Here is a 22,582-nt window from a genome sequence, read left to right as displayed (position 1 = left end):
CAGCGCACCATGTGGGCAGGTCAATGGAGGCGAAAGACACACAACCAATTCTCTCATGGTCTCAGAACCTGCCACAAAAACACCGATCATCAAGGATCACGACGGTCGTATCAACGGACGCTTCATCGCATGGCTCCTGTCTTCTGGTCTGAGTCCTAACACTTCGATCATTGGAGATCGCGGTTCTCAGTCTACACCGCTCTTACAAGCTACCTGCAATCTGCGTGTCGAAGCAGTGTGTCAACTCTTGGAAGCAGGAGCTGACCCCAACCTGGTGGGCGTTGACCAGAAAGCCCCAGCTCTGATGGCGCTAGTTTCCCTCAACTCGCTATGCGAGAGTGAGAAGCTGAAGCTAGTTGACATAGCTAAACGCCTCTTGAGCGCTGGTGCATCGCTGCATGAGAATGATGACCAGGAATCCATTCTCATGCAAAGCATCAAGTATGGGCATCTAGGCCTTCTCAAAACTCTACTCCAACATGGAGCAAATGTTCTGCACCGTATTCCTTCGAAACCAGACCAAGTCGAGCCCTATCACGGTCATCATAGCGTCATGTGGTACGCCGTTCAGTCCTCAGAGGAGGCCGAGGCTATGGAAACCATCTGCACACTGATTCACCACGCAAAGTTGACGTGGCCATCGTCTTCTACATCAGACTTTGTGACGATGGATGTCGTTATGGCTACTGCTGCTTATGGTTATGACCATATCTTCGAGATGCTATATAGCATCTGTCCCGGCATCGTCAAACTCGAGCACAACGGGTTTCCCGCTCTGCACGCTGCTACGCGTGCGAGACAAACGGAGACCTGTAGACTACTTCTACGTTTGGGGGCCCTCGTTGATGGCCCCGTGCACCCGGATCTACCCCCCCCACCGCTCTTTATTGCCTGGTTCAACGACGATGCCGACACTGCGGCGCTGTTGTACCAATCTGGGGCAAACAAGTCTCAGCGATACGCGACCTATCTAGCTCAAAATAATTGGTGCAAGACCAGTGATTTCTCCTACTACCTTCTACTGAACAAGTGGGAGAAGATCTTATGGGAAGAAACTGCTCATTTTGACGCGTCATGGCAGGCTTACAAAATACATGTCATATCCGGACAAGTAGAGGTCACCGGCAGATGGGCATCATTAGCACAGCAGGGAAAAAAGGTTCCTCCCCGATCTTTTTTTCGAAACGTACGCTCCAAGAATATCGAGGCTTTGCGGCAAGCCCTTAGAGCAAGAGTCGACCCCAATTGGATACGTAAAGGAATTACCGTTCTGCACGATTCTATGATCCCACGAGAATACGTAGAAGAGGGCTTCTGGTTGATAACTGAGAAGAAGATCTGCAAGAAAATGGCAACTGTTTTGCTCGACGCTGGAGCCATCTTAACCGGCGGTGAGGCACAGCGGGCAATTCTTCTGGATGACTGGGATTTCGCCAGATTAATCCTCCGGCAACAAACGTCAATGAGCGAGACTACTCAAAGCCCGCCATATATGTCACTGTTGGAGGCAGCGGTTCTGGCGGATCGCGCTTACACGCTGTTTTCAGTTCTGTCCTATACTGGCGAGAGGTACGACGCCGGAGCCCTCTGCACATCTGTTCTTCTCCAAGCTACAGGCGAAGATGATTGTGATGTTGAACATTTACTGAGTATTCGTCCTCAACATACGACGCCATCACCGCTAGAAGGCTTGGCTATCGGAATTGCAGCCTTGTACGACGACTGGGAACTGTTGGAGTTGCTTCTGGATAAGATCCAGACACCAGCTTTGGCAAGATTACCCAACGAACCGGACGCTAGGAGTAGCTATGGGTTGTCTCTTTACAACCCAGAAACACTCAAGCATCGTCTCGAGGCTGCCCTCAAGAACTCTTTCAGGAGTGCGATATCGTTTTGGCGCTCAGTTGATCAGGGGAGTCTAGACGGCTCGCCACTTGTGATGGCTCTCTGGTCCCCGACGTCTCTGTCCCGACTCCTCAAGCACGGATACCGCCCCGACAAGCTTACGATTTCTGCCGCAGTCATTCAAGAAAATACAGACGTTATCAAACAATTGGCAGAATTGGATTTGCAAAATACAAGTCATCCTTTTGTTGAGGGGCCAGTATCACTTGCTGTTGAGAAAGAAATGCCCAACATTGTCAGAGTTCTACTGGACGCTGGCTACGATGTAAACGAGAGCAACTACTGCGTCACATACGGCAGAACTCCGCTTCAAAGCGCAGTAGAGCGGAAAAACCTGGCACTCATTGATCTGCTTCTCGACGCAGGTGCTAGGGTCAACGAACCTGCAGCCAAAGACCGAGGCGCCACAGCTCTTCAGGTTGCAGCCAGCAACGGACGTCTCGGACTCGTCAAACATTTGGTGGACCGTGGGGCTGACATAAATGCACCGGGGGCTATGAAGAGCGGGAGAACGGCACTGGAGACCGCTGCCGAGAATGGGGGGATCGACGTGATTCAGTATCTCCTCAGTAATGGAGCGCAGACGACTGGTAAACAAGGTCAGCTGCAGTACCTTCGAGCCTACAAGTATGCTGTGGAAGAAGGACGCCTGGCAGCAGCAGATCTCCTCAAAAGCCACCGGCGTTGGACAGCAGAAGACGAGGCACTGTGGTCAAGGTTGGAGAAGATGTCGAAAAGCAGCTGTTCAGAGCTTGAGTCGAATGAGGAGGGCTCGCCAGGCGAACTTCAGCATCCGGATAATGATGGCGTCTCGGCTGCGTCTGCCGCGGGAACCGAATTGGCTAATGAATTGGAAGAGCTAGAGATCATGACCAAAAATCCATTGGACTTCTGGTCGCCCTGAGAAGCTGGAAGTAGGAGTAGAGATTATTGGCGTTGTCAGAACGTAGTTAGTGAATTCAAGTTAGATAATCAAGAAAAAAGAAATATGTAGCACGACCTGGTTTCGATCCAGGGACCTCTGGGTTATGAGCCCAGCGCTCTACCCCTGAGCTACCGTGCTTGTATTGGTTGTTGAGGTTCACTTGCGTTTGACCACCTAGGTAGGACGCAGTGGAGAGTGAGTCATCTCCGATTCAGATTTTTGACTTTGGCCTCAGTCCGGCTCCGCAGTGGAAACGTTGCAGTGAATGCTTTGAGGTCGGCGACGAGGGAGAACGATGGGGCGGATGGAGGGTCTCGTGAGATTGCGTCGTCCTGCATCAAGATCCGGGGTATCTCCACATCTCCAACCCATCCAAAAAGTCCCCGACAACAACTTTGAAACAATATCTTACAGCGCTTAATCATCGAACCCCTCAAACTCGTCGTCGTCCTTCGCCTGCCCAGCCGCCTTCGCCTGATTCCTCCTCCTCACCTCGGCAATCAGCTCGTTCAGCTCCATAGCCTTGATCTTCTCTTCATCCGTCATAGTTGACATCCTCTCCGCCTCCTTCTTGCGTCTCCTCTTCTCCCTACGTTCCGTCCGCACCTCGTCTCTGTCGGTCTGCTTGCTCCACGCCTCGTTGGTCTTGCGCTTCCTCTTCGCCTCGTTCGCCGCGGCCTCCTTCTCGCCGTTCCTCTCCGCTTCCATCGCCGCCTGTCGGGCGGCCTCGCGAGTCTTGTCCTTGTACGCATAGCCGTCCCAGTCGAAGCCCTCGTTACCGAGCCATTTGTCGCCGTCCCACGACTTCGTCTCGGGCATGCGCGGTAGGCGGATCAGGCCCCATGCCTTGCCGAGGTCGGCCCAGTCGAGGTCCTTGACGCGGAAGATGGAGGTCGTCTGGTGGGCGTTGTAGCTGCGCACCCAGCTGACGAAGGCTTTATGGGCCTTGTCGTTGTAGGCGCGGTCGCTGCGGAGGATGTCGCGGAACTTCTCGGAGGCTTCGTTGGCTTCCTCTTCGGAGACGACGACTTCGGGTTTTGTGAGGGGCTGGACAGGGGTCTTGCGGACTTCGAGGAAGGGAATGTAGTCCTCCTCGTGGCCGGGTTGCAGGAAGACGACGGAGAGACCCTTCCTGCCTGCTCTTCCGGCGCGTCCGCTTCTGTGGATAAAGACCTTGGGATCTGAAGGAGGGTCGACTTGGCAGACAAAGTCGACCTGGGGGATATCGAGGCCTCTGGCAGCGACATCTGTGCAGAGGAGGACGGATGGAGATACTGAGTTGACGAACTTGGCGAAACTCTTTTCTCTCGCCTTGGGAGGGAGCTTTCCGTGCAATGGCACGAGTGTGAAGCCGCTAGGGAGGATGGTAGGTAGGACGTGTTGGAAGTAGTCGACCGCAGCGCATGATGACAGGAACACGATGCTCCGCTGCGGGCGGGGGCTGAGGTTCTCCAGAAGCTTGCATAACGCTGGGAGCTTCTGGCTTGCTGGTGTGACGAGGTAGGACATTTGCAAGCTGATGGGCGTTTTCCGGTCTTCGATAATGCCGCCGTCTCTCAAACTCTTCACCCTGACCGCAATCTTGACGGGGTTTCGCAGACCAACTGTGATGATCTGGGATACGGCCTCCGACACCGATGCGCTGAAAAGACCCGTTCTCCTCTGCTTCGGCAGGTAGGAAAGAATTCTCTGGATATCCTGCTTGAAACCCATATCCAACAGACGATCCGCCTCGTCCATAATCATCAATTCGAAGGTCGCTTGCGTGCAGTGCACGTGGGGAGAGGCCAGGAGCTCAACCAGACGTCCCGGTGTGGAGACGAGAACATTGGGCGCATGTCTAACGAAGAAGCTGAGATCCTGCTGTGTCGTGGTGTTTCCACCGACGAGCAGCTGAGGCACGATTACGGGAACGGCGGTGTCGGGGCGCTTGTCGTCCTCCTTGAGATACGGGAGGATCTCTGCTGATGGTGGGTGGAAGCCGACGAGAGACTGAAGAACGGTGTGAATTTGGATTGCAAGCTCGCGAGTCGGGGAGACGACAATGGCGAAGACGTGACCGCGCTTCGTGGGCTCGGAGAGGCGCATGAGCTTTTGGACTAGGGGGAGGAGGAAAGCGAGGGTTTTGCCGGAGCCGGTGACGGCCTGCGAATGTCAGCACGGAGTCGCCTCGTCAATGTCTATACTGCCGGACCTCAACTACAACGTCCTTGTTTCCGAGGAACTGGGGAAGACATGCTGCCTGGACAGGCGTCATGCGCTGAAAGCCTTGGCTGGAGACGAAATCGAGGATCCATCTGCGCAAAGGTTAGCGGCGCGTCGTGTTAAGCAGACTCGGGGGTCGTACTCTGCCAGAGGAGGTGTGAGGCCGCGCCAGGACCTGGGGTCCTTCTTCTTCTCTTCGGGCGCCATTGCGAGAGTCGGTCAATCGAGTCGATGCTGTTCACATAGACTTTGCGCCTCAAATTCGGCTCTGCGAAAGACTTCAAGGCTGTCCGAGCTGGAGGGGCGGGCTGCTCAGAACTTTTTTTTTTGGGTTATCGATAAGAGGCGGATCTAATCGCTTATCGCTTATCTTATCTTTCTTATCATTCGACATATCCTCACGTGGCCATTTGCCCAATTACAGGCGTCCATGCCGCAAGACCTTGTCTGACCGCCCACGGACAAAGCTAGTGATATCATCCCGTCTTCCACCCAACCGTCTCGAGCCACTGTGAGTCGCGCGGGTTGCACAAGCACCATAGCCAAAGTGTCATTGAGCATGACATGCCACCCAAAAACTTTCAGCCATGATGCCAGCCCAAGCCAAGCCCACCCGCACTAGGCGGTCAGCCAAGAAATCAAGGAAAACGAACGAATTGTCTCTGGCGTACATGATGCAGCGGTCCATCAACGGCGGACATAGGAGCGAAATCCGCACAGAATCCACTCCCGACGAGCGACGAGGAGAACGACATGGAAGCGGCGGGATGGCCGGAGATGGCTTCTCACATGCTTGCCAGAGGCAGCCCGTAAAAAGCGCTGCCGTTCAAATTGGATCCAATCGCACCAAAGACCCCTGCGAATTGCCCGAAGGCCGTCCCTACCTCTAGGATTAGTCGCGTGCACCCGAACGGCCTGGTCTGGAGGGGCTTCGGGGCGGTGGTCATTCGGGCCTCGGCACACTGTGTTGCGGGTTATTGAGACTGTGGTTGTCTATGGTTCATCCTTGGGAGACATATATGATGGTCTGGATGATATCTTAGTTGGACCTTGAAAACAAAACGAACCATTTCACTACGGAGCTGTTTCCATAAATGCTAATCTTGAATAAACCGAGTTGAGAGCATCCTTAGATATTGAACAAAATAAAAAGAAAGGCTGGATGTTCGTCCAAACACCAAGTGGGCTTACTAAGAAACAGTGTCACCGCCCTGACACACAGTACGGATACGTCGCCCAGGAAGGTACTCGGTACCTCGCTGCTAATAGACCTTTCGGCGAAAAATCCTCTCCCACCTGAATGTCAGAGTAAGGTATTGGCACTGGACTCGCAGCACAACAAGACACCGACGATCCGGTCCAAACTCCAGTTCCTCGTTTTAAACACATGTCACGCCGTCTGCTGACCGACCGCATGTTGGCGTGGTCTTCTTCTTCCCCTTCCCAGCCTGCTTCAACATGCGGCGGAGTTGTTCTCTGCTGCATCCTCAAACATCACCCTGGATCCAATAACCACAGCCGCCTCCCTTCTCGAATCCCAGGCCCAGCATAGCCATAAACGTTGTTCACGTTTCGACATATTTCACACCCACGCCCACGCCCACGCCTACGCCTCCCACGCCGCCGCCGCCTTGTCCCCCCACGACGCACGTATCTCCAGAAGAGACAGACATATCCGGTCCTCACCTTGGCCTCTTCAAAGATTCTTCCTCCCCTTCCAACGCATCTTGACGGGAGCAGTCTCTTGTCCTGCTCTGCCACCATTTCCTTACAACATGTCTGTCCGCGCTGTGCCCTCCACACCGCGCGTCATCTCTCCGAGCCCGACACCCTCAGAGATCGATGCATCGTCAGAAAACTACTTCGGTCCGACAACGAGATCGGCAACGAGGAAACGCCTCTCCACTCCTCAGCCGGTGGATGAGCAAGAGGATGAATATGAGCCCACGACAATGCGCAGATCGCGCACACGGAGTCGCTCTCCTATCGAGTCCCGCCGAATCACACCGATGACCACCGTCAAGTCGCAAGCGAAACCACCCAAATCGCCCGTCATCCCGAGCGAGCCGATTACAAATGGCCTCGCCGTCAACGGCGAAGTGAACGGCAACGTCAACCGCAACGGCAATGGCAAAGCCCCGACGGCCAACGGCCACCTCGCCCCTCCGTCCGCCGCTCCCACAGGCTGGAGCTGGCGAGACTTCAGCCGAAGCCCCAGTCCGCTGGGCTTGATACCTATTCACAGGAAATGGAGGACATTTGTACACAAGCATGAGGTACCGAGGAAGGTGCTGCACGTCTCGATCGGTTTCTTCACACTCTGGCTCTATGTGTCGGGTATCCAGACGAGCTCGGTCGCACCATGGCTCATGGCTGCGCTGATGCCTATCGCAACGGCCGACTACCTGCGTCACAACTACGCCTCATTCAACCGCTTCTATGTCTCGGTGCTCGGCGCCTTGATGCGTGAGAGCGAATACGCAGGCTGGAACGGTGTCATCTTCTACCTACTCGGCGCCTGGGCTGCACTTCGTTTCTTCCCCAAGGACATCGGCGTGATGGCCATCCTGCTCCTAAGCTGGTGCGATACAGCCGCCAGCACTTTCGGCCGACTCTACGGCGCGTATACCCCGCGCATCCGCCGCGGCAAGTCGCTCGCGGGATCAACGGCCGCTTTCATCGTCGGCATCGCGTCTTCCTACTTCTTCTGGGGCTGGCTGGCACCGAAGACAGGACCTTTCCCCGGCGACGAGCAGTACCCGTTCATGTTCACCGGAGCGCTCCAGCTACCCCGCGCCATCGCAAGCGCCGTGGGGCTGTCGGATGCTCAGGCCACCATCACCGGACCGCTAGCGCTTGGGGTCATGGGCTTGTGGTCAGGCTTTGTGGCGGCCGCCAGCGAGGTAGTGGACATCTTCGGCTGGGATGACAACCTGACGATTCCGGTGCTCAGCGGGGCCGGTATTTGGGGATTTCTTAAAATCTTTGGCTAGAAGGGCTGGGGAATAGATGGACGGAAACCAAAAAAGATACACTAGCTCACTCACCGATTGCTAGCGTAACGACGACTAGCACACCGACGGCAGTGGGCTATGAGGCGGGGAACGATACCAGCCTCCACCTGGGGAGAGGTTGGAAAGGGTGCTGTTTATCTAGCATGGTATGACGTTACGATTTCTGATCGTCGCTGTACTCCAAAAGAGACGCGACAGTTGGAATCCATTACGCCGTGCTGGATGAGGGCGCTCTATGCATGATTTATCGGCGTATCATCGTGTCCATTGGAGTCAGAATCGGGGGAAGGGGAGTCGGGAGGAGCATGGCATAGGAGGTCGGCGGGGGAGAGGAAACATACCATCGTCACCAACAACAGTGTACTTTTTTTTCTTTGGATCGCGATACAGGAACGGACATATCTATGGGAGCAAGGACGAACGTATGGACGACTGAGATGTCCGGACCCAAGGGTATATAATGCTAGCTGCTATTATAAGATAACGAACAGAGTTTTCCCTCTTCTCTCTCTCACCTTGGATGCCGCTGCCCATTCAATGACCTATCTGACATGCATTTTCTGGCGCGATCACACTGGGACAAGGATGAGGCTATGAGCAATTGTGCCATCCGAGGCCATCGAAGCGATCACGTCTCGTCACTCGGCCGCCGAGGAAGCACAGGAGATCGACCACTCCAGTGCGACCGTGGAGTTGGACCGGTGTTCTTGATCAAGTCGCATGCGGTAGATTCTCGCGGATTAGGATCTCTGTCCGAATCGCGCCCACACACATCTCGGATAATATCCAGCCAGCGGGCGAAGGTGAGGCGACGTGGTGTTTGTCGTCGTTCCTTCGTTCGTCGCACCGCGTCCGCATCCGCATCCGCATCGCAGCGGCAGCAAGAACACAGACCTTGCCGAGGGCGGTGCTGAACCTGCTTCTCGAGCGGGTTTGTCACGTCGTGCAGCTGTCGGAACGGGGATTTTCTGGCCCTAATTTTTCCTTGTTTTCTTACATGTGCGAATTGTCTCTCTCACCGATCTTTTTATTCCGAGGAAGGATTCGAGGGGTACGGCATTTGGCAGGTCACGAAGTTTACGAGGGGGGGACACACGCAAGCGGAAGGGTTTTTTTTTCTGATGGGCGACGCGATGCGCGCGTGAGAGTGATGGGAGAGGGAGGAGGAGGAGGCGGAGGTTTGATTGACCTTACACGACGGTCGATCCGTGCAGGAAATGCGGTGCACTGCTGCTTCGATGCGTTTGCGCTTTCTGATGAATTCCCGGATGGATGGGGGAATGGATGGATGGGTATGGGTATGGCGTGGCGTGGCGTCTGGCAGTAGAGGCTTGCATCTGCAATGATTTCTTGCGTCCAGTGTATTTAGGATAATCTGTTTGGAGGAGAGGGTGAGAGATCACTGACTGGGCTTGCGATTTGCTTGGATGAGAGGCGACGCGGTGAGAAAAGGGTGATGCGGAGGGGTATGCGAGTGTATCTGCGGGAATTGGGGGAAATAGCCCGTCGATTCGGGGGAATGTAACGTCGACAGCGAATCTCTCTGGAAGGAAGAATAGAAGAAGGGCGGCGGCGGCGAGTGAGTGGGATGGGAGGTTCATGTTGGTTTAGATGCGCTGCTCATGGGGGCGGAATCCTTCAGTCGTCCAGTGAGGTTGTGCCCCATCATCACTCACTCTCCATGGCTCGCCTTGCCCGTCTTGGTTTGACTGCATCCCGTCTGCATCTCGGGCTTGCGTTTCGTTGCGTTGCGTTTGCGGCGCGCGGTGCGGTTCATGTCATGGCATGTTGCATGTGTGTGCATGTGTGTATGTGTTGTCCCACCCCTTTTCGAAAATAGAGGGCGGTTTGCCATGCGATTCCGAGATTTGGGGATACAGCAGGGCGGAAGAGAAGCAGGACCCCGGTATGTTTTGAGGAGTGCCGTGTGTGGGTTTTGGTGTTTTCGGTCAATCACTCATTTTCAACTTCTCATTCTCATGAGAGATAATTAATGAATGTCACTTAAGAAAAGAAGGTTTAGTAGGCACGTTTCCCGTAGCACAGACCGTTTCCGTTTCAAATGTGGCCGTCCTCTTCTTACCTATGTCTTACCTCACTCACTCACTCACTCACTCACTCACTCACATGGCTTGCCGTGCTAGTGAGCGGTATCTCGGAGTTGATGATAGTGCTTCTGGGTCAGTGCCAACGGTTACCCTTCCGATTCACTCTTGAGTCTGAACAAAGACCGAGTGGCGTTTTCGAGTCTAGACAAGCCTCACAGAAGAGGTACTGGCCGTTGGTGGTTGAACCACTCACCTCTCATGCAAATCCAAGCCCTGTCATCCAGAGACATTGCTGACCTATGGCCGCTTTTCGATGCCTCATCCTGACCTCCCTTGACGCCATGACTGTCAAGTTCTAGTCCTACTGCAACACCATCCAACTAGTCGACTTCGAGAATGGCCGTCAACGAAACATCCACCAGTTCTCTGCCATCTCCGTGTGTTTAAAGTGCCGTTTGACTACTCAGAAATGGGTACCCAAGGTCGGCGGTGGATCCCGGGCGCACATTCGCATGGAGGGCAAGTCATGCCCCTCCCCCTCCATCACTTGCTCAAGGTACACGCCCACACCGAAGAACCTCTCTTCCGGCTCCGGATCACCAACCCGGCAAGCCTTGGTCTTCCGTCTGGACGACGAGTTTCTCTCTCTTCTCACAAGATTCTTTCTTTTCCAACAAGCCCAGACGTTAGATACCTCCAGGATGGCCCTGGCTGAATCCTCATGCAGTCAACTCACCCCCTCCATCCACGCTCAGTCGTTTGCTTCCAGAACGAAGTTCGTCATCCGGGGCTACCTTGCGTGGGGCATCTCGGGTCCCTACCGGCCAAGGAGACTGAGAGAGACACACCCGGCGAACCACGGCCGGATGTAGGAAGACCCATGAAAGACGGGTTAGCGGGTTCGCGTGTCGGCGTTTGACCGTTGCCTGTCACGCCCGCGTCACCCCTGCGCCAGACATGCGCACATAGGACATACATGTCTTCAAGTGACGACCTCACTCGCTCTAACTCTCAGCAGAGTGCCATTGGGGTCTGGCTCATGGTACCGGTTGTCGAGAGAAGTTTCACCTGTGTGCCTCGCTGGATGCCTTGTCGTGCTCTTGCATCTCAGGTCCCACCCCAGGGCCCAGTCGCTCCAACACGATTCGAGAAGGGAAAACGTTCCCATTTGCAAGTCCCGGAGGGCGTTACGGCGTATGATGGCGCACGACATGCTCACAGGAATTGGGGGTGACGCGAAACCAATGCGCCGCTAGATCAGATCGGAAAAAGGGCCTGCTCTCATGACATTGGGCGGAGAGGGGCGTTGGACCGTGAGAGGAATCCCGATGATGATGCCGTTTGCTCTCATTGGGCTTCTTCTCTCGGCTTTGGGTACCTCTGCGTTGTAAGGTGGAATTTGGGCTGCCTCTGAACCGTCGACGGGCTGACGATGACGGAGCGGAGGCGTGGGACTTACTTACACCGCCGCTCTTGGGAGGGAACTGCAGATGTAAGATTGCCCAGGTAACTTGCTTGCGTCGTCGTCTCCGTCCGGGCAGCTGTACTCTGTAGCTGTATCAGCCCTTTTGGACGTGTGAGAAAACGGTTCAAAGTCTCGAGTGTAATTTCGGCTTTTCGAGGTGCGTTTCTGAGCTCCATCTCTTCGCATGTCTTTCTGGAGATGCATATGTACACCCCCGTCGAGAACGAACTGATGGGCCTTGAATTGGGAGTGACCCCCTCACACCTCGCATCGGTGATGGATGCTCAGAGGGGCGAATTTCCAGCAAGTCGGCGCCGCTTTTCTGCATTTATGTCCAATGAGAATTGTAAAAAGTGCGGCGATTAAGCCGAGAAGGCCCCCGGTCGACTTTCTGCATCGCTGCATTTATTGCAACCTAGGGGCTGGTACAGGGGGGTCTTGGAGCCCTACCGGAGCCTTGGGCAAGTCAAAGACTGATAAAATCAGGGAGTAGATTCGTTTTGCGCCAATGAAAAATCCGAGAAATGAACAGATATCGAGTCAATCAGGAGGGGCAGAAGTCTCAAGTTGAGAGTGTCAGAATGTCAGTGGGAAAGGGTAGACAGACAGAGACAGCTCAAGAGGCCTAATTGGGAAACGGCCAGCCAACAGCCAACCAAATAGAATCCCGTAGGAATAAAGAAATAAAAATAAAATAATGCAGGTTAGACTAAAATAATAAAAAAAAGAACCAATTGATTAAAGAAAGAATTAAAGAAAAAGGACCGCGGTCCTCAATCTTGACAACGCATCACCACATAAAATGCCCGAATCTGCTGCACTTCTGCCTGACCTGACCCCGGGGTTAACTACAGGATACTTGCCTCAAGTCTGCAATTCAGTCGCATCGCATCCGCAAAGCATCATCCACCGTTTTCAAGATGGTTCTTTTTCCATTCGACATCTATCTACCTAGGTAGTTGATCAAAGGACCGATCAACATGGCATGGGTCCTTTATTCTCCCGCATTCCCGATTCTCCCAAGGTGGTCCGCTTCAGTCCAACGAGACGACGACACGAGCCGGGTGGGAGTGGAAATCCCACGCTGCTTTTATCAACTGCTTTAAACAGCCAAAGTACATGCTTGGCTTGGTTCCGACGTTGGAGTTGGTACCAGGTCTTTTCTAAGTTCTTCCTGCCGTACATTGCCGTACCGTCGTTGAACACGCAGACGAAGAAGGCATACCCGGAAACTTGTAAGATACATACAGGAACAGGAACGCCAGGTTCGTTCGCAATTGCGAACGAGGAAAACGGAGAGAGGAGAAATGGCCCCCGGCAAGCCAGACCCCGTTACATGACCATCCCATCCCATCCCATCCCATCCTTTTTTTGACTTCTGTCCTGTTCCTAACCTGCCAACCTACCTCCCCTGCCCTGCCCTACTGCTCGACCTTATCCTATCCTATCCTCGTTCATCCCAACCCAACCCGTCCCTCCTCGTCCTTGACTACGCACCCTCGTTGGACCAGAGTTTCGATCAACGACGGCCCACGCGTTTCCCCGCGGCCCCGGCTTTATTTGACTCTGTCCTGACGTTTACCGCCTTGTACCTCCACCAGTCCGAGGTGTTTGCTGCCTCTGGTGTATCTCCTCCCCACGTCCACATTCCTCGGCCTACGGTATTCCATTTTCTCTCTCCATCCGCCGTCACGAATCAGAACACACCCCTCCCCAGACATTCAATGGTCTTTCCGGCTCGTGTCTGACTGGGTCGATGGGAAACATTCGACCCGCATAGCTTCCGTCATACGTACTCTCCCTCCGCCCGTCTACGGATACCGTCTACGGTCCATGGCGTGGCCACCCCCGGAAGGCCGTCGTCGTTCCATCCCGGCAACCTAACGAGCTTCCGTTTGCTCGCCCTCCGAGGTCCCAATGGATGTCTTACATCCACGCCTCACCCTTGGACACCACCTCCCTTGCCCTCGAGCTAAGGCAACCTCTTCCCATCTTGACACCGCACGGGCGTGGGCAAAAAGGGCAGGAAACCCTTCACGCCATGGCCGTCCTTGCTCACAGAGCCCCATGCCCCTGGCTTGCAGATGCAACCATTCTCTCCTTGCCTTACCTCAGTAGGTTAAAGTAGTTCGGCGGGATACGTTTTGAAGGTGGACGTATGTACACTACCTACCTGACCTGACCAGACCTTTACCTCCCCTGCTTTACCGGTCCCACCAAAGTTGTGTGTGTCTCTCTCTGCAATGCTCTTCGGCGCCGTTTTACACGACATGCCTTACATGGCTTCATAGCCCGCATTTGTCTTGCTGCTCTTCGCCGCTCTGCCCCGGCTAGTCCGTGCCAATTTTTCAGTCTCTGTTTCGTTTCTCTTTTTTCCCCCTTGGCCCCCGGCTGTCATCTCTCTCATACCCGGATATTCCAGACAGATCCATTGCCCCATCCGGGCCACCCATCCTCCATCGTGGTCCATCTCCACCAATACGACCCATGATAGTCGCCCCTCGGCATATGCAGACACCTTGCTCGGTTCTTTCATTTGCCTTCAATACTTTTTGCTATTCTATTTGAGTTTTTTTTCTCTCCATGAGAAATGGAAACTCGGCCTGCAGATGTAGCCATCTGTTTCCCTGCTTTCTCCTTGGCCAATGGCTCTGTCCATCACCTCACACGTCGTCCGTTACCACCCCCCAAAGCTCCACACCCTCGACACCACCACCCCGTCCCTCTCGTCGATGGATATCACGTCCACCCCGCGAGCAACAGCTTCGAAGCAAGCAGAACGCGGGTCAAGACAGGGTTTAGCCTCTTCCACTTCCCTGTCACTAACGCACAGGCTAGCCAGGCCCAGGCAGGTCGACCGGCTTTTGATGTTCATGGCCGTCCATGTCATGTCGTCGCTTGTCTGCGGCCATTCTCACCATCCCATCACATCATGCCCTTGGACCATTCCGTCCGTTCCCTCCCTCGGGCGGGGTTCGATGATGAACAGCCACGGCCTGCCATCGGACGAATCCAGGCTGGATGTCTTATCCCCCGAACAAACAAGAGATGGAGTCCGGGAGGGTCTCGGAAAAAGTATAAAAGGGCACAACTTGAGCGGTTTGGATAGCTGTTCTCCTTCTTCCTTTCTCATCAACATCTCAGACCGTCAAGCAAGCTTCTGCTCAAGTCTATCAAGTCGTTCTCATAAACTTCATCAAAGCAAGCACCTTCCTTGCGCTCTGTCTTACCAAGTGGCCAGTCATTCCCAGTCCACAACGCATCGAACTTTAGTCATCCCTTGTTTGCTTCAAACAAGTTCCCACATCGCACACCCACACGTCACAAGTCCTCTTCGTCGTCGTCGTCGACTTATCCGGTTTGCCCATCATGTCTGCCCACTACAACTCCTACGCCATCCCCATGCCCGTCCCCAACCACAAGGGCCAGCAATACCCCAGCTACAGCAGCACCTACTCGGTCTCGCCCCCAGAGACGGACGAGTCCGTCAGCTCAGGCACCGGCCCTTCCTACAGCAACAGCGGATACTCTACCGGATACTCCGTCGCCAACTCCAGCTACGCCGGCAGCAACAGCGGTGACTTTGAGAGCGCCCACTCCGCCAGCGGCGTCGACTTCAACGACTACATGCAGGACCGCTTCGCCCAGACCTTTGACCCCATCCCTCTGGATCGCAACATCGCGGTCCAGGCGCAAACGTGAGTTGAAAGATTCCAATCCCCAAGTGGGACTCCGGTGGCCGCGCGGCAACGCCCGGAAACCCGAAAGATATCGGACGGTTCGCTAACCGGAAACCTGAGAAACAGATCAGGAAAGCTCAACGCAAAGCACCGTGAGCTGCTGGAGCTGCAGAAGAAGGCGCAAGCCCGTCTCGCAAAGACGCGCGAGCGCTTCAACGAGGGTTACCGTGACGCTCAGGACGTGCGCGCGGACCTCGAGTGGACGCAGAAGAAAGTCACGTAAGTTTTGACACCATCCATCTCAATTCCGAGGTCCGAGAGGCGCGCAAGCAAAACCTCGAAACACCTTCTTGCGGAAAAGAAAAGATTGGCGATCGGCCCGGAGATCTCAGCAATTTCCACTTCCTGCGAACCAGCGGGGGGAATAAGGAAAAAGCGGGTTTCGGTGGCATCGATCGGAATCCGGGAGAAGCAGAAGCTTGAAAATGAGAGGCAGCGGCAGCGGCTGCGGCTGCAAGATCTGAGACACAAAGCGGCTAACACGAAGGTTTGGCGCAGATCGCTCAAGAGCAAGACTTCTCGCAAGCACACCAAGGAGTACAACAAGGCGCGCGCTCGCTACCCTTCGCCCGAGTACTAGATGCTCGCCAGCTCTTCAGCCGCGCGAAATCGTGGACGTCGAGCGAGCAGCGTCTCTTCAGCCTTATTCCTTTTCTAGCGTGTCATTTTCAACTACCACCAAAAGCAACCTCCACACCACCAAAAACGCACGACATACATGCCGCAAACATCCCTGCCTGCGCAGAACTGCAGGAACGAAGATACCAGCATTCCGGATTTGCTTTGCATCTCTCCTTTTTAATCAGGACACACCTCCTCCACCTTTTTTACGGTCTCTTTTTTTCTCGGGTACATATTGGGCTGGTGAGGGGGGGAAAAGCAGAGACAGGGGCCCTGGGCGAACCTGACAGCCGGGAGGCATGTTGACGCGCAGCGGCACGGCGCGGGGCGACCATGGGGCTAGCCGCCCATCTCACGCTGCTTTTGCGAGCTGGGCAGGCAACGGGCGACGAGCGAGCCGTGTGAGACGTGGGGATGATGGCGGGGAGGATTCCCGCCCGCGTGGGAAGACCCTCCACACCTTTGTCCTCCACACACACGCGAGCTCGTTTTCTCTCCGCGGCCCCTGGCTAGTCGTGTGGGTTTGCCGGGCTGTTTCCCTGCTCCTTTGAGACCTTGTTTGGGGGAGTTTGTTTACGGGACGGTTACGAGATATGATTGGACGAATAGTTTTGATTCTGGGATGGTAGCGTGGTTAAAAGTACACCTCACCCCCTCCTTTCCGGGGCCCAGGGCAAGCGCCCGAAAGCTGCAGTAGGCGAGGCCCCATGGCGCCGAGAGATCGGTTCTGTGGAGTCGAAGGGCCTGGAGAGGAGACAACGGTGACTGAGAGGCGGCCAGGGAGGTAAAATTGCGGCGGCAATGTGTCAAAGAAGTAGGCGCTTGTCCTTTTCGGGGCGGTGGGATATTGCTCTTTCGGGAAGGGTGACGAGGGCGAGAGGTGATGGATCTCTTGGGCAGGCGTGGATATTGTTCCTTTGACACCCGGGGCGGTTCTCTAGTGATGACAGGGCTCTCCGTAGCGAAATCGTAAACCTCTTTCATGTTCCGTCAAGGGGCCAGTAGACGGGGGCTGCTGGTCCGTAATGTCCTCCCCCATAGCAGAGCTGTGCCCTGCAGACCGTCCAGATGATACCGTAATAGACCCCATATCCACAGCCCAGCCGCCGTGGAGGGTTGAAAAACCAATGATGTACCATGTGGTGTGCTGAGATCCCTCCATGCCCTGCTCCGCCATGCCCTTCTCCTTTGGGGTTGTGATATCACGTGACGTCGGTCTGGGTCTGACGATGTGATGTTGATATACCCATAGCCAAGGACATGATGGGCAAGACTGTTATGCGCTAGTCGAAGTTCGATGAATAGCAGCCATATGTTCCGCCATTCCACAGTTCAGTTCCAGTCACGGCACACCAGCAGCCTGCCTCTTTGAAGACGAAGCGACCTCCCCAGCCCGACCTCTCATGCTCAACTCGAGCACCTCCCACGGGTCCTCGTTGGACCTGGGGTCGTAGTACCCCTCATACCAATGCTTGTCGCCGGGGTGTTGAAGGCGCGGGGGCGGGGGGTTCCGGTTCCGTTCCCTCATATTCCGCTGATACAGACTCCGCGGCGTCAAAGTCTTCGGCGCCGCGCCCATCTCCGTGCCCCACGAAGCGTTGGGTCTCTGAGGCAAGCCCGACGGCGCGGTGGCGACGGGCTGCGGAGCGACGCCGTTCTCGCCGCCGCCTCCCGCGGCGATGCCTCCGCGGGTCGCCAGCTCGTCGATCAGACTCTGCGCGTGCGCGAGCGCGGGGGCGACGGCGGGGTCGGCGTAGAGGCTCGCGCCGCCGCCGTCGTCGTCTTGTGCGTCTCTGTCGGCTTCGTTGTCGTCGGAGTCGAGGGCTATCTCGTCCGTGTTTGCGGCTTCGGGAGCGGTGGTGGAGGTGGAGGTGGTGGTGGGAGGCGCGCGGGGTGCGAGGGCGACTTGGTTCGCGCCGGTTGCGGAGGAGGAGGAGGCGACGGCGTCGGTTCGGTTGTTGTATTTGCGCTTCTTCGCGGACGGTTGCATTCCGAAGGAGGAGAAGCCCATCGCGGCTGCCATTTCGGGGTCGAGGTCGGAGGGGTCCATTGTGGCGGTGAGCTGTGGTGAGGGTTCGCGGGGACGTGGGGAGGGTTGTGTTGGAGTGTTCTTTGACGCGACGAGACGGTTCAATGAAGTCGGGCTCGTGGCTTGGTAGATTTCAATCGAGTCGGCGATGATGGCGATGGCAGGAGAGAGACGGCGTCGAGGTGATGAAAGAAAATGAGCAGGAGCTTGGGGCGCGGGAAGATCCGTGGCAAGGGCGGTTGAAATAACCTAGCGAAGACCCTTGCTCGGGACTGGGGCGCTTAATTTCCAGGTTCGTGGGGAGCTCTTTGGGGGTCCTGGACAGTAGATGTCGTCTGGTTTCAAGTCGGGTATTTGCGGCTGTTGGACGACCTATTGGATACAATTGGTGATTGGGTTGCTGGCGAATCAGACTTTCATTTGAGGTGTGATTTCTGTGTGGTGCGAATTGGATGGGTGAAGAAGCTGTGGTCCGGGCTGCTGATGTCATTTTTTGAAACGCGTAGCTGGAACGAGGACCCCTGGCGCGGATCACGGAGCTTTGGGCGGCGGTTTGTAGTCTTGATCGACTACGAAACAATCTTCCCTTTCGCATCTCTTTTTGGCGTATCTGCGATATAATCAATCATCCATCGAATTGCTCCCCAAATATCTATATGAGAGCTACCGAACACCTAATACTCAACTAATATTCCTCCCGTTCCGGCGAGCTTCATCAAGCTCCTTGACCACCATCCAAGATGGCATCACCACCGACGACCATCAACCTCATCTCTCCCTCGAAATACACCTCCTCCCCGCCGTCGACCTTCTCCCCGCCCCCGATAGACTGGCTCCTGCGCACCTGGACCGTCACCCACTCCACGCTGGCCATGTGGCGCGACGCCCGCAACGTGCGCATCTCCTACGCCGCCCTGCCCGCCAAGCCCGACGGCACGGCCCGCATCGACGACCTGGTCGAGTACGAGTCCAACAAGAGCACGCCCTCGACGGGCGTCAAGTCCGTCAAGGGCGTCGACACGGCCTCGCGCCCCGGCGGCGACACCTCCGCCTGGGACTGGAGGGGGAAAGGGTGGTTGTTCTTCGTGGGCAGCCACTGGGAGGTGCTCGGGTGGGGGGAGAGGACGACGGGGAACGGGGAGACGGAGCGCTGGGCCGTTACGTGGTTCGCGCCGACGCTGTTTACCAAGGAGGGCGTCGACGTGTACTGCGATCGCAGGGAGGGGCTCAGTGAGGGGACGTACAAGGAGGTTTTGGAGGCGTTGAAGGGGTTGGAGGCGGGTGAGGTGGCGAGCATGGTTGAGAAGGATATGTTGCCTGTTGAGATTTCGTTGCCGTGGAAGGAGAGTTAGGGGTGATGTGACGAGATAATGCGAACCTCTTTATGTTCTCTATCGGCGTTTTGCTTGGGCTTGTTCTCTCTCGGGAAACGTCAGTCTTGCGCCTCTTTTGAGTTGGATTACCTTGGAATGACATATCATATATAAATGACAATCCCCTAAACGCAAGTCCCTTGTCCCTTGCCGCCAGCTCTATTCATCGAGGTGCTGACCAGCGAGACCGATTAAGACGAATGTGTGTTGAGTCCATCGATGCCGTGATAGTTTCTATGACTGTGGGATCACCAAGGCGACAGTTGACCCATACTATGTCTGACCGCTAATGCGGAACGAATAATGTTATAAGAGAAACAAACAACTTCTAACTACGGTTTGATCGAAAAACGAAACCCCTCCTTTACAGTCACACTGTACACCCAGGAGGAAATACCGATAACTTGTTGTTCGGAGCAGCAGGCATCTCGATCGACAGCCAACCTTCGTACCCTGTGTGTAGCGAATACTTTGCAATAATCAAAAGACGACGGCGAGTACGGTCAATCACTTCGGTTCGCGTTCGACTTCTTAATCACGCTCTTCCCTGAGTGAGAATGCTGCGACATGTCCACCGTTGCCAGCTTAAAACGTATGTGAGGCATGGATATATCGACAATGAGATGTTGTCCTTGATCTCTTGGAAATAACAGAACCAAAAGCTCTTATATACTGATTCTCATACCCAACGTAGATCAAGTTCGAGCACAGGCAGTACCATCCAGTTCACCTAGCGCTTGGCCGAAGTCTCTCATTCTAGCTCCAGCCTCATCAACATCTCAAAAGGAACAAAACTGTCGAATCATCGTTGGCGAAAACTCGACACCAGCCTCTCAGCGCTTCATGGCCGTCAACCTATCTCTTATCTCATGCACGAGGAGACGAGTCAAATGACTTCAAGTAGTTGTATTGGAAAGAATTCATTACTATCTTAGCACCATTACCATTACTTCCTCCTTCGAACTCAAACGAACGAATTGGGTATACTGCAAAACATATTGAGTGCAACCTGGTCATGCCGATTTGGGGTATCGTCTCCTGAACAGGCTGTACGCCCTTTCCTCCTCTCCTTCTCTGTCGTAAAAGTACATTGTGTGTTTTTGAAGATTTTCTGGTGTTGTATATGTCGTGCAAGCAGGGGTATTTGTAAAGCAAAAGCAGTCGTGTCGGGGATCGTCATAGCGCAGAGGGGCGTGTCGGTGAAACAACGAAGTCATCGCAAAGGTGAGAGCCGAAAAGGGGCCGGCTTAATCAGTGGGACCAAGCTGTTCCAAGCACGACAACCTCTGGTCAGCACTAGGTGCAAACTCAAATGTTTTCGATCACACGAGAGTTGATGGCTTGCTGGAAGCCGGAGTCCTGACCTCCAAAGTCACTGTAGCTGACGTCCTTGGAGCCGCCTTGGGCGCTCGACTCGCCAGTCGGGTTCTTGGCGAGCGCTTGCTGGATGTCGGGCATGGTCTGGTTCGCGGCGGGCAAGAAGATGACCTTGCTGTTGGCAGACTTGGCCATCGCCTGCATGGCCTCGAGGTAGCGGATCTGCATGGCGGGAGCAGAAGACAGAATGTCGGCAGCCTGGCGCATGAGCTTGGCGGATTCGACCTGATGAAGGTTAGTATGATGCTCGTACTACATGGGAGTGATTTGGAGGCATACCTCGGCCTTGGCGGCGATGATCTTGCTCTCACCGATACGCTTGCTCTGGGCAGCCATGGAGAGCGACTCTTGCAACTCCTGGCTGAAGATGATATCCTTGATGAGCATGCTCTCGACCTGAACACCCCATCCGGCGGCGACATCTTCTATGATCTCGCCGACGGACTGGGCCATCTCCTCTCGGCGCTCGATAACGTCCTGCAAGATGCGGGCACCAACGACGTGGCGGAGAGTGGTCTGGGTACGCTCCATGAGAGCCTGGCGGACGTTGGAGATACCGAAGGCGGCGCGGTGAGGGGCGACGATGTGGTAGTAGATGACCGAGGTGAGGTGGAGAGTGACGTTGTCCTTGGTCATGCAGGTCTGCTGAGGGACTTCGGCGGTCTGAATCTTGACGTCGACCTGGATGAGGCGCTCGCTGAGAGGGTTGACCTTGACCAGACCGGGGTCGACGGCCTTGTAGAACTTGCCGAACTTGGTGACAAGACCAACGTTACCCTGTTGGACGTTCTTGTAGGGGTTCGGGCAGACGACGCAGCAGGGGATGGCACCCATGGTACCGATGCAGGAACCAACAGCGTTGACTGGGCGCATTGTTAGAATACGGTGATGTCTAATAAGATGGGGATGGTATAGGACGTACTCATAGTTCCGTACCAGCCCTTAGGGTTGGCGTCGTTCTCGACGATGGTAGCGTAGCTGCGCTGCAGGTCCTCCTTGGTGGGAGGCTGGACGGTCATACCGCCCTGGGGCTTGAAGCCGACGACATTGTTGCCGTTGGTGGTCTCGGAAGCAGCGTGGTCATGGTAGTCGGGAGCGCGGCCCTTGCCGGTGGAGGAACCCTCGTGGTGGGGGGCTGTAGCAGTAGCGCTCATTGTGGCGGGAGAATTCGATCGCGATGGGGTTGAAGATGTTTGTAGCAGTCGGCGCTGGGAGTTGCTAGACGATGATGAAGCTTGGTGGATATTATCGTGGGCTTTGTCGATGGATTCGGAGAGATGAACCATTTGGAGTGACTAGAGAGCCAGAAGGATGGGGATGGGGTGCTTAAGTAGTTGATGTGTCACGGCAGATGAACAGATGTTTCGAGGAGGAGGATTGGTATCGGCAGACGGCTGCCCAGACGGAGAAAGACAATGAAGGATCATAGAGAGCGGAAGAGCCAGGGTTCTCATGTGGGCTGTGTTTGCGCCCAGGAGCTTTGGTCTCTTTTGGTGCGGAGAGAGCTTACCTTACCTAGGTACTTCCTGCTGTCTTTCCCCTTCCCTTTGGGAGCTTGGGAGCACAGGAAAGAATACGTACTCGTCTTGGTTTGACATTGTTGAATCATCTTTTTGAATTTCGGTGGCACTCAGTGTGCCATTGCCTCTGGTGATAGGTCCATTTGTGCCTGCTGCAGCTGCAAATGCGCCGGCAAAAGTGGAGCAGGGGTCTCGTGCAGCAAGAGAGACATTGGAGGAAGGTGCAGTCACACTGGTGGCCTGTTGGGCAAGGATTTCCTCCAAGTGGGGTCCTCTTGGTTAACCTTGCGGGGCAGCGCCTCCCCCAAAACCCACAATAAAGTGCCCGACAGTGGAGAGACTGGAGATACTGGAGAGTAA

The 22,582-nt window shown here is 55.1% G+C and overlaps 7 protein-coding genes across 7 annotated transcripts; 4 read left to right on the top strand and 3 right to left on the bottom strand.

The window, feature by feature from the left end:
- Positions 1-55: 55 nt before the first annotated feature.
- On the top strand, positions 56-2,809 carry CkaCkLH20_08047 (uncharacterized protein; the record flags this gene model as incomplete). The annotated part of the gene is made up of 1 exon (XM_038890762.1): positions 56-2,809. The coding sequence occupies one exon, from the start codon at positions 56-58 to the stop codon at positions 2,807-2,809; it is 2,754 nt and encodes a 917-aa protein (XP_038743945.1).
- Positions 2,810-3,247: 438 nt separating this feature from the next.
- CkaCkLH20_08046 (ATP-dependent rRNA helicase spb4) lies at positions 3,248-5,242 on the bottom strand (the record flags this gene model as incomplete). Its single annotated transcript, XM_038890761.1, has 3 exons — positions 3,248-4,975; positions 5,031-5,127; positions 5,178-5,242. 3 exons carry the CDS (start codon positions 5,240-5,242, stop codon positions 3,248-3,250), a joined length of 1,890 nt encoding a protein of 629 aa, XP_038743944.1.
- Positions 5,243-6,810: 1,568 nt separating this feature from the next.
- CkaCkLH20_08045 (cytidylyltransferase) lies at positions 6,811-8,028 on the top strand (the record flags this gene model as incomplete). Its single annotated transcript, XM_038890760.1, has 1 exon — positions 6,811-8,028. One exon carries the CDS (start codon positions 6,811-6,813, stop codon positions 8,026-8,028), a length of 1,218 nt encoding a protein of 405 aa, XP_038743943.1.
- Positions 8,029-14,931: 6,903 nt separating this feature from the next.
- Positions 14,932-15,882, top strand: CkaCkLH20_08044 (uncharacterized protein; the record flags this gene model as incomplete). The annotated part of the gene is made up of 3 exons (XM_038890759.1): positions 14,932-15,260; positions 15,369-15,521; positions 15,801-15,882. 3 exons carry the CDS (start codon positions 14,932-14,934, stop codon positions 15,880-15,882), a joined length of 564 nt encoding a protein of 187 aa, XP_038743942.1.
- A 1,383-nt stretch (positions 15,883-17,265) lies between these two features.
- On the bottom strand, positions 17,266-17,973 carry CkaCkLH20_08043 (uncharacterized protein; the record flags this gene model as incomplete). The annotated part of the gene is made up of 1 exon (XM_038890758.1): positions 17,266-17,973. One exon carries the CDS (start codon positions 17,971-17,973, stop codon positions 17,266-17,268), a length of 708 nt encoding a protein of 235 aa, XP_038743941.1.
- A 719-nt stretch (positions 17,974-18,692) lies between these two features.
- On the top strand, positions 18,693-19,304 carry CkaCkLH20_08042 (uncharacterized protein; the record flags this gene model as incomplete). The annotated part of the gene is made up of 1 exon (XM_038890757.1): positions 18,693-19,304. One exon carries the CDS (start codon positions 18,693-18,695, stop codon positions 19,302-19,304), a length of 612 nt encoding a protein of 203 aa, XP_038743940.1.
- A 1,329-nt stretch (positions 19,305-20,633) lies between these two features.
- Positions 20,634-21,856, bottom strand: CkaCkLH20_08041 (SPFH domain/Band 7 family protein; the record flags this gene model as incomplete). Its single annotated transcript, XM_038890756.1, has 3 exons — positions 20,634-20,927; positions 20,982-21,565; positions 21,625-21,856. 3 exons carry the CDS (start codon positions 21,854-21,856, stop codon positions 20,634-20,636), a joined length of 1,110 nt encoding a protein of 369 aa, XP_038743939.1.
- Positions 21,857-22,582: the final 726 nt, after the last annotated feature.

This window comes from Colletotrichum karsti (assembly GCF_011947395.1).
Source record: "Colletotrichum karsti strain CkLH20 chromosome Unknown Scaffold26, whole genome shotgun sequence".
Classification (NCBI taxonomy): domain Eukaryota; kingdom Fungi; phylum Ascomycota; class Sordariomycetes; order Glomerellales; family Glomerellaceae; genus Colletotrichum; species Colletotrichum karsti.
Note: the sequence above shows the minus strand (reverse complement) of the source record. Positions and strands in the feature narration are given on the sequence as shown.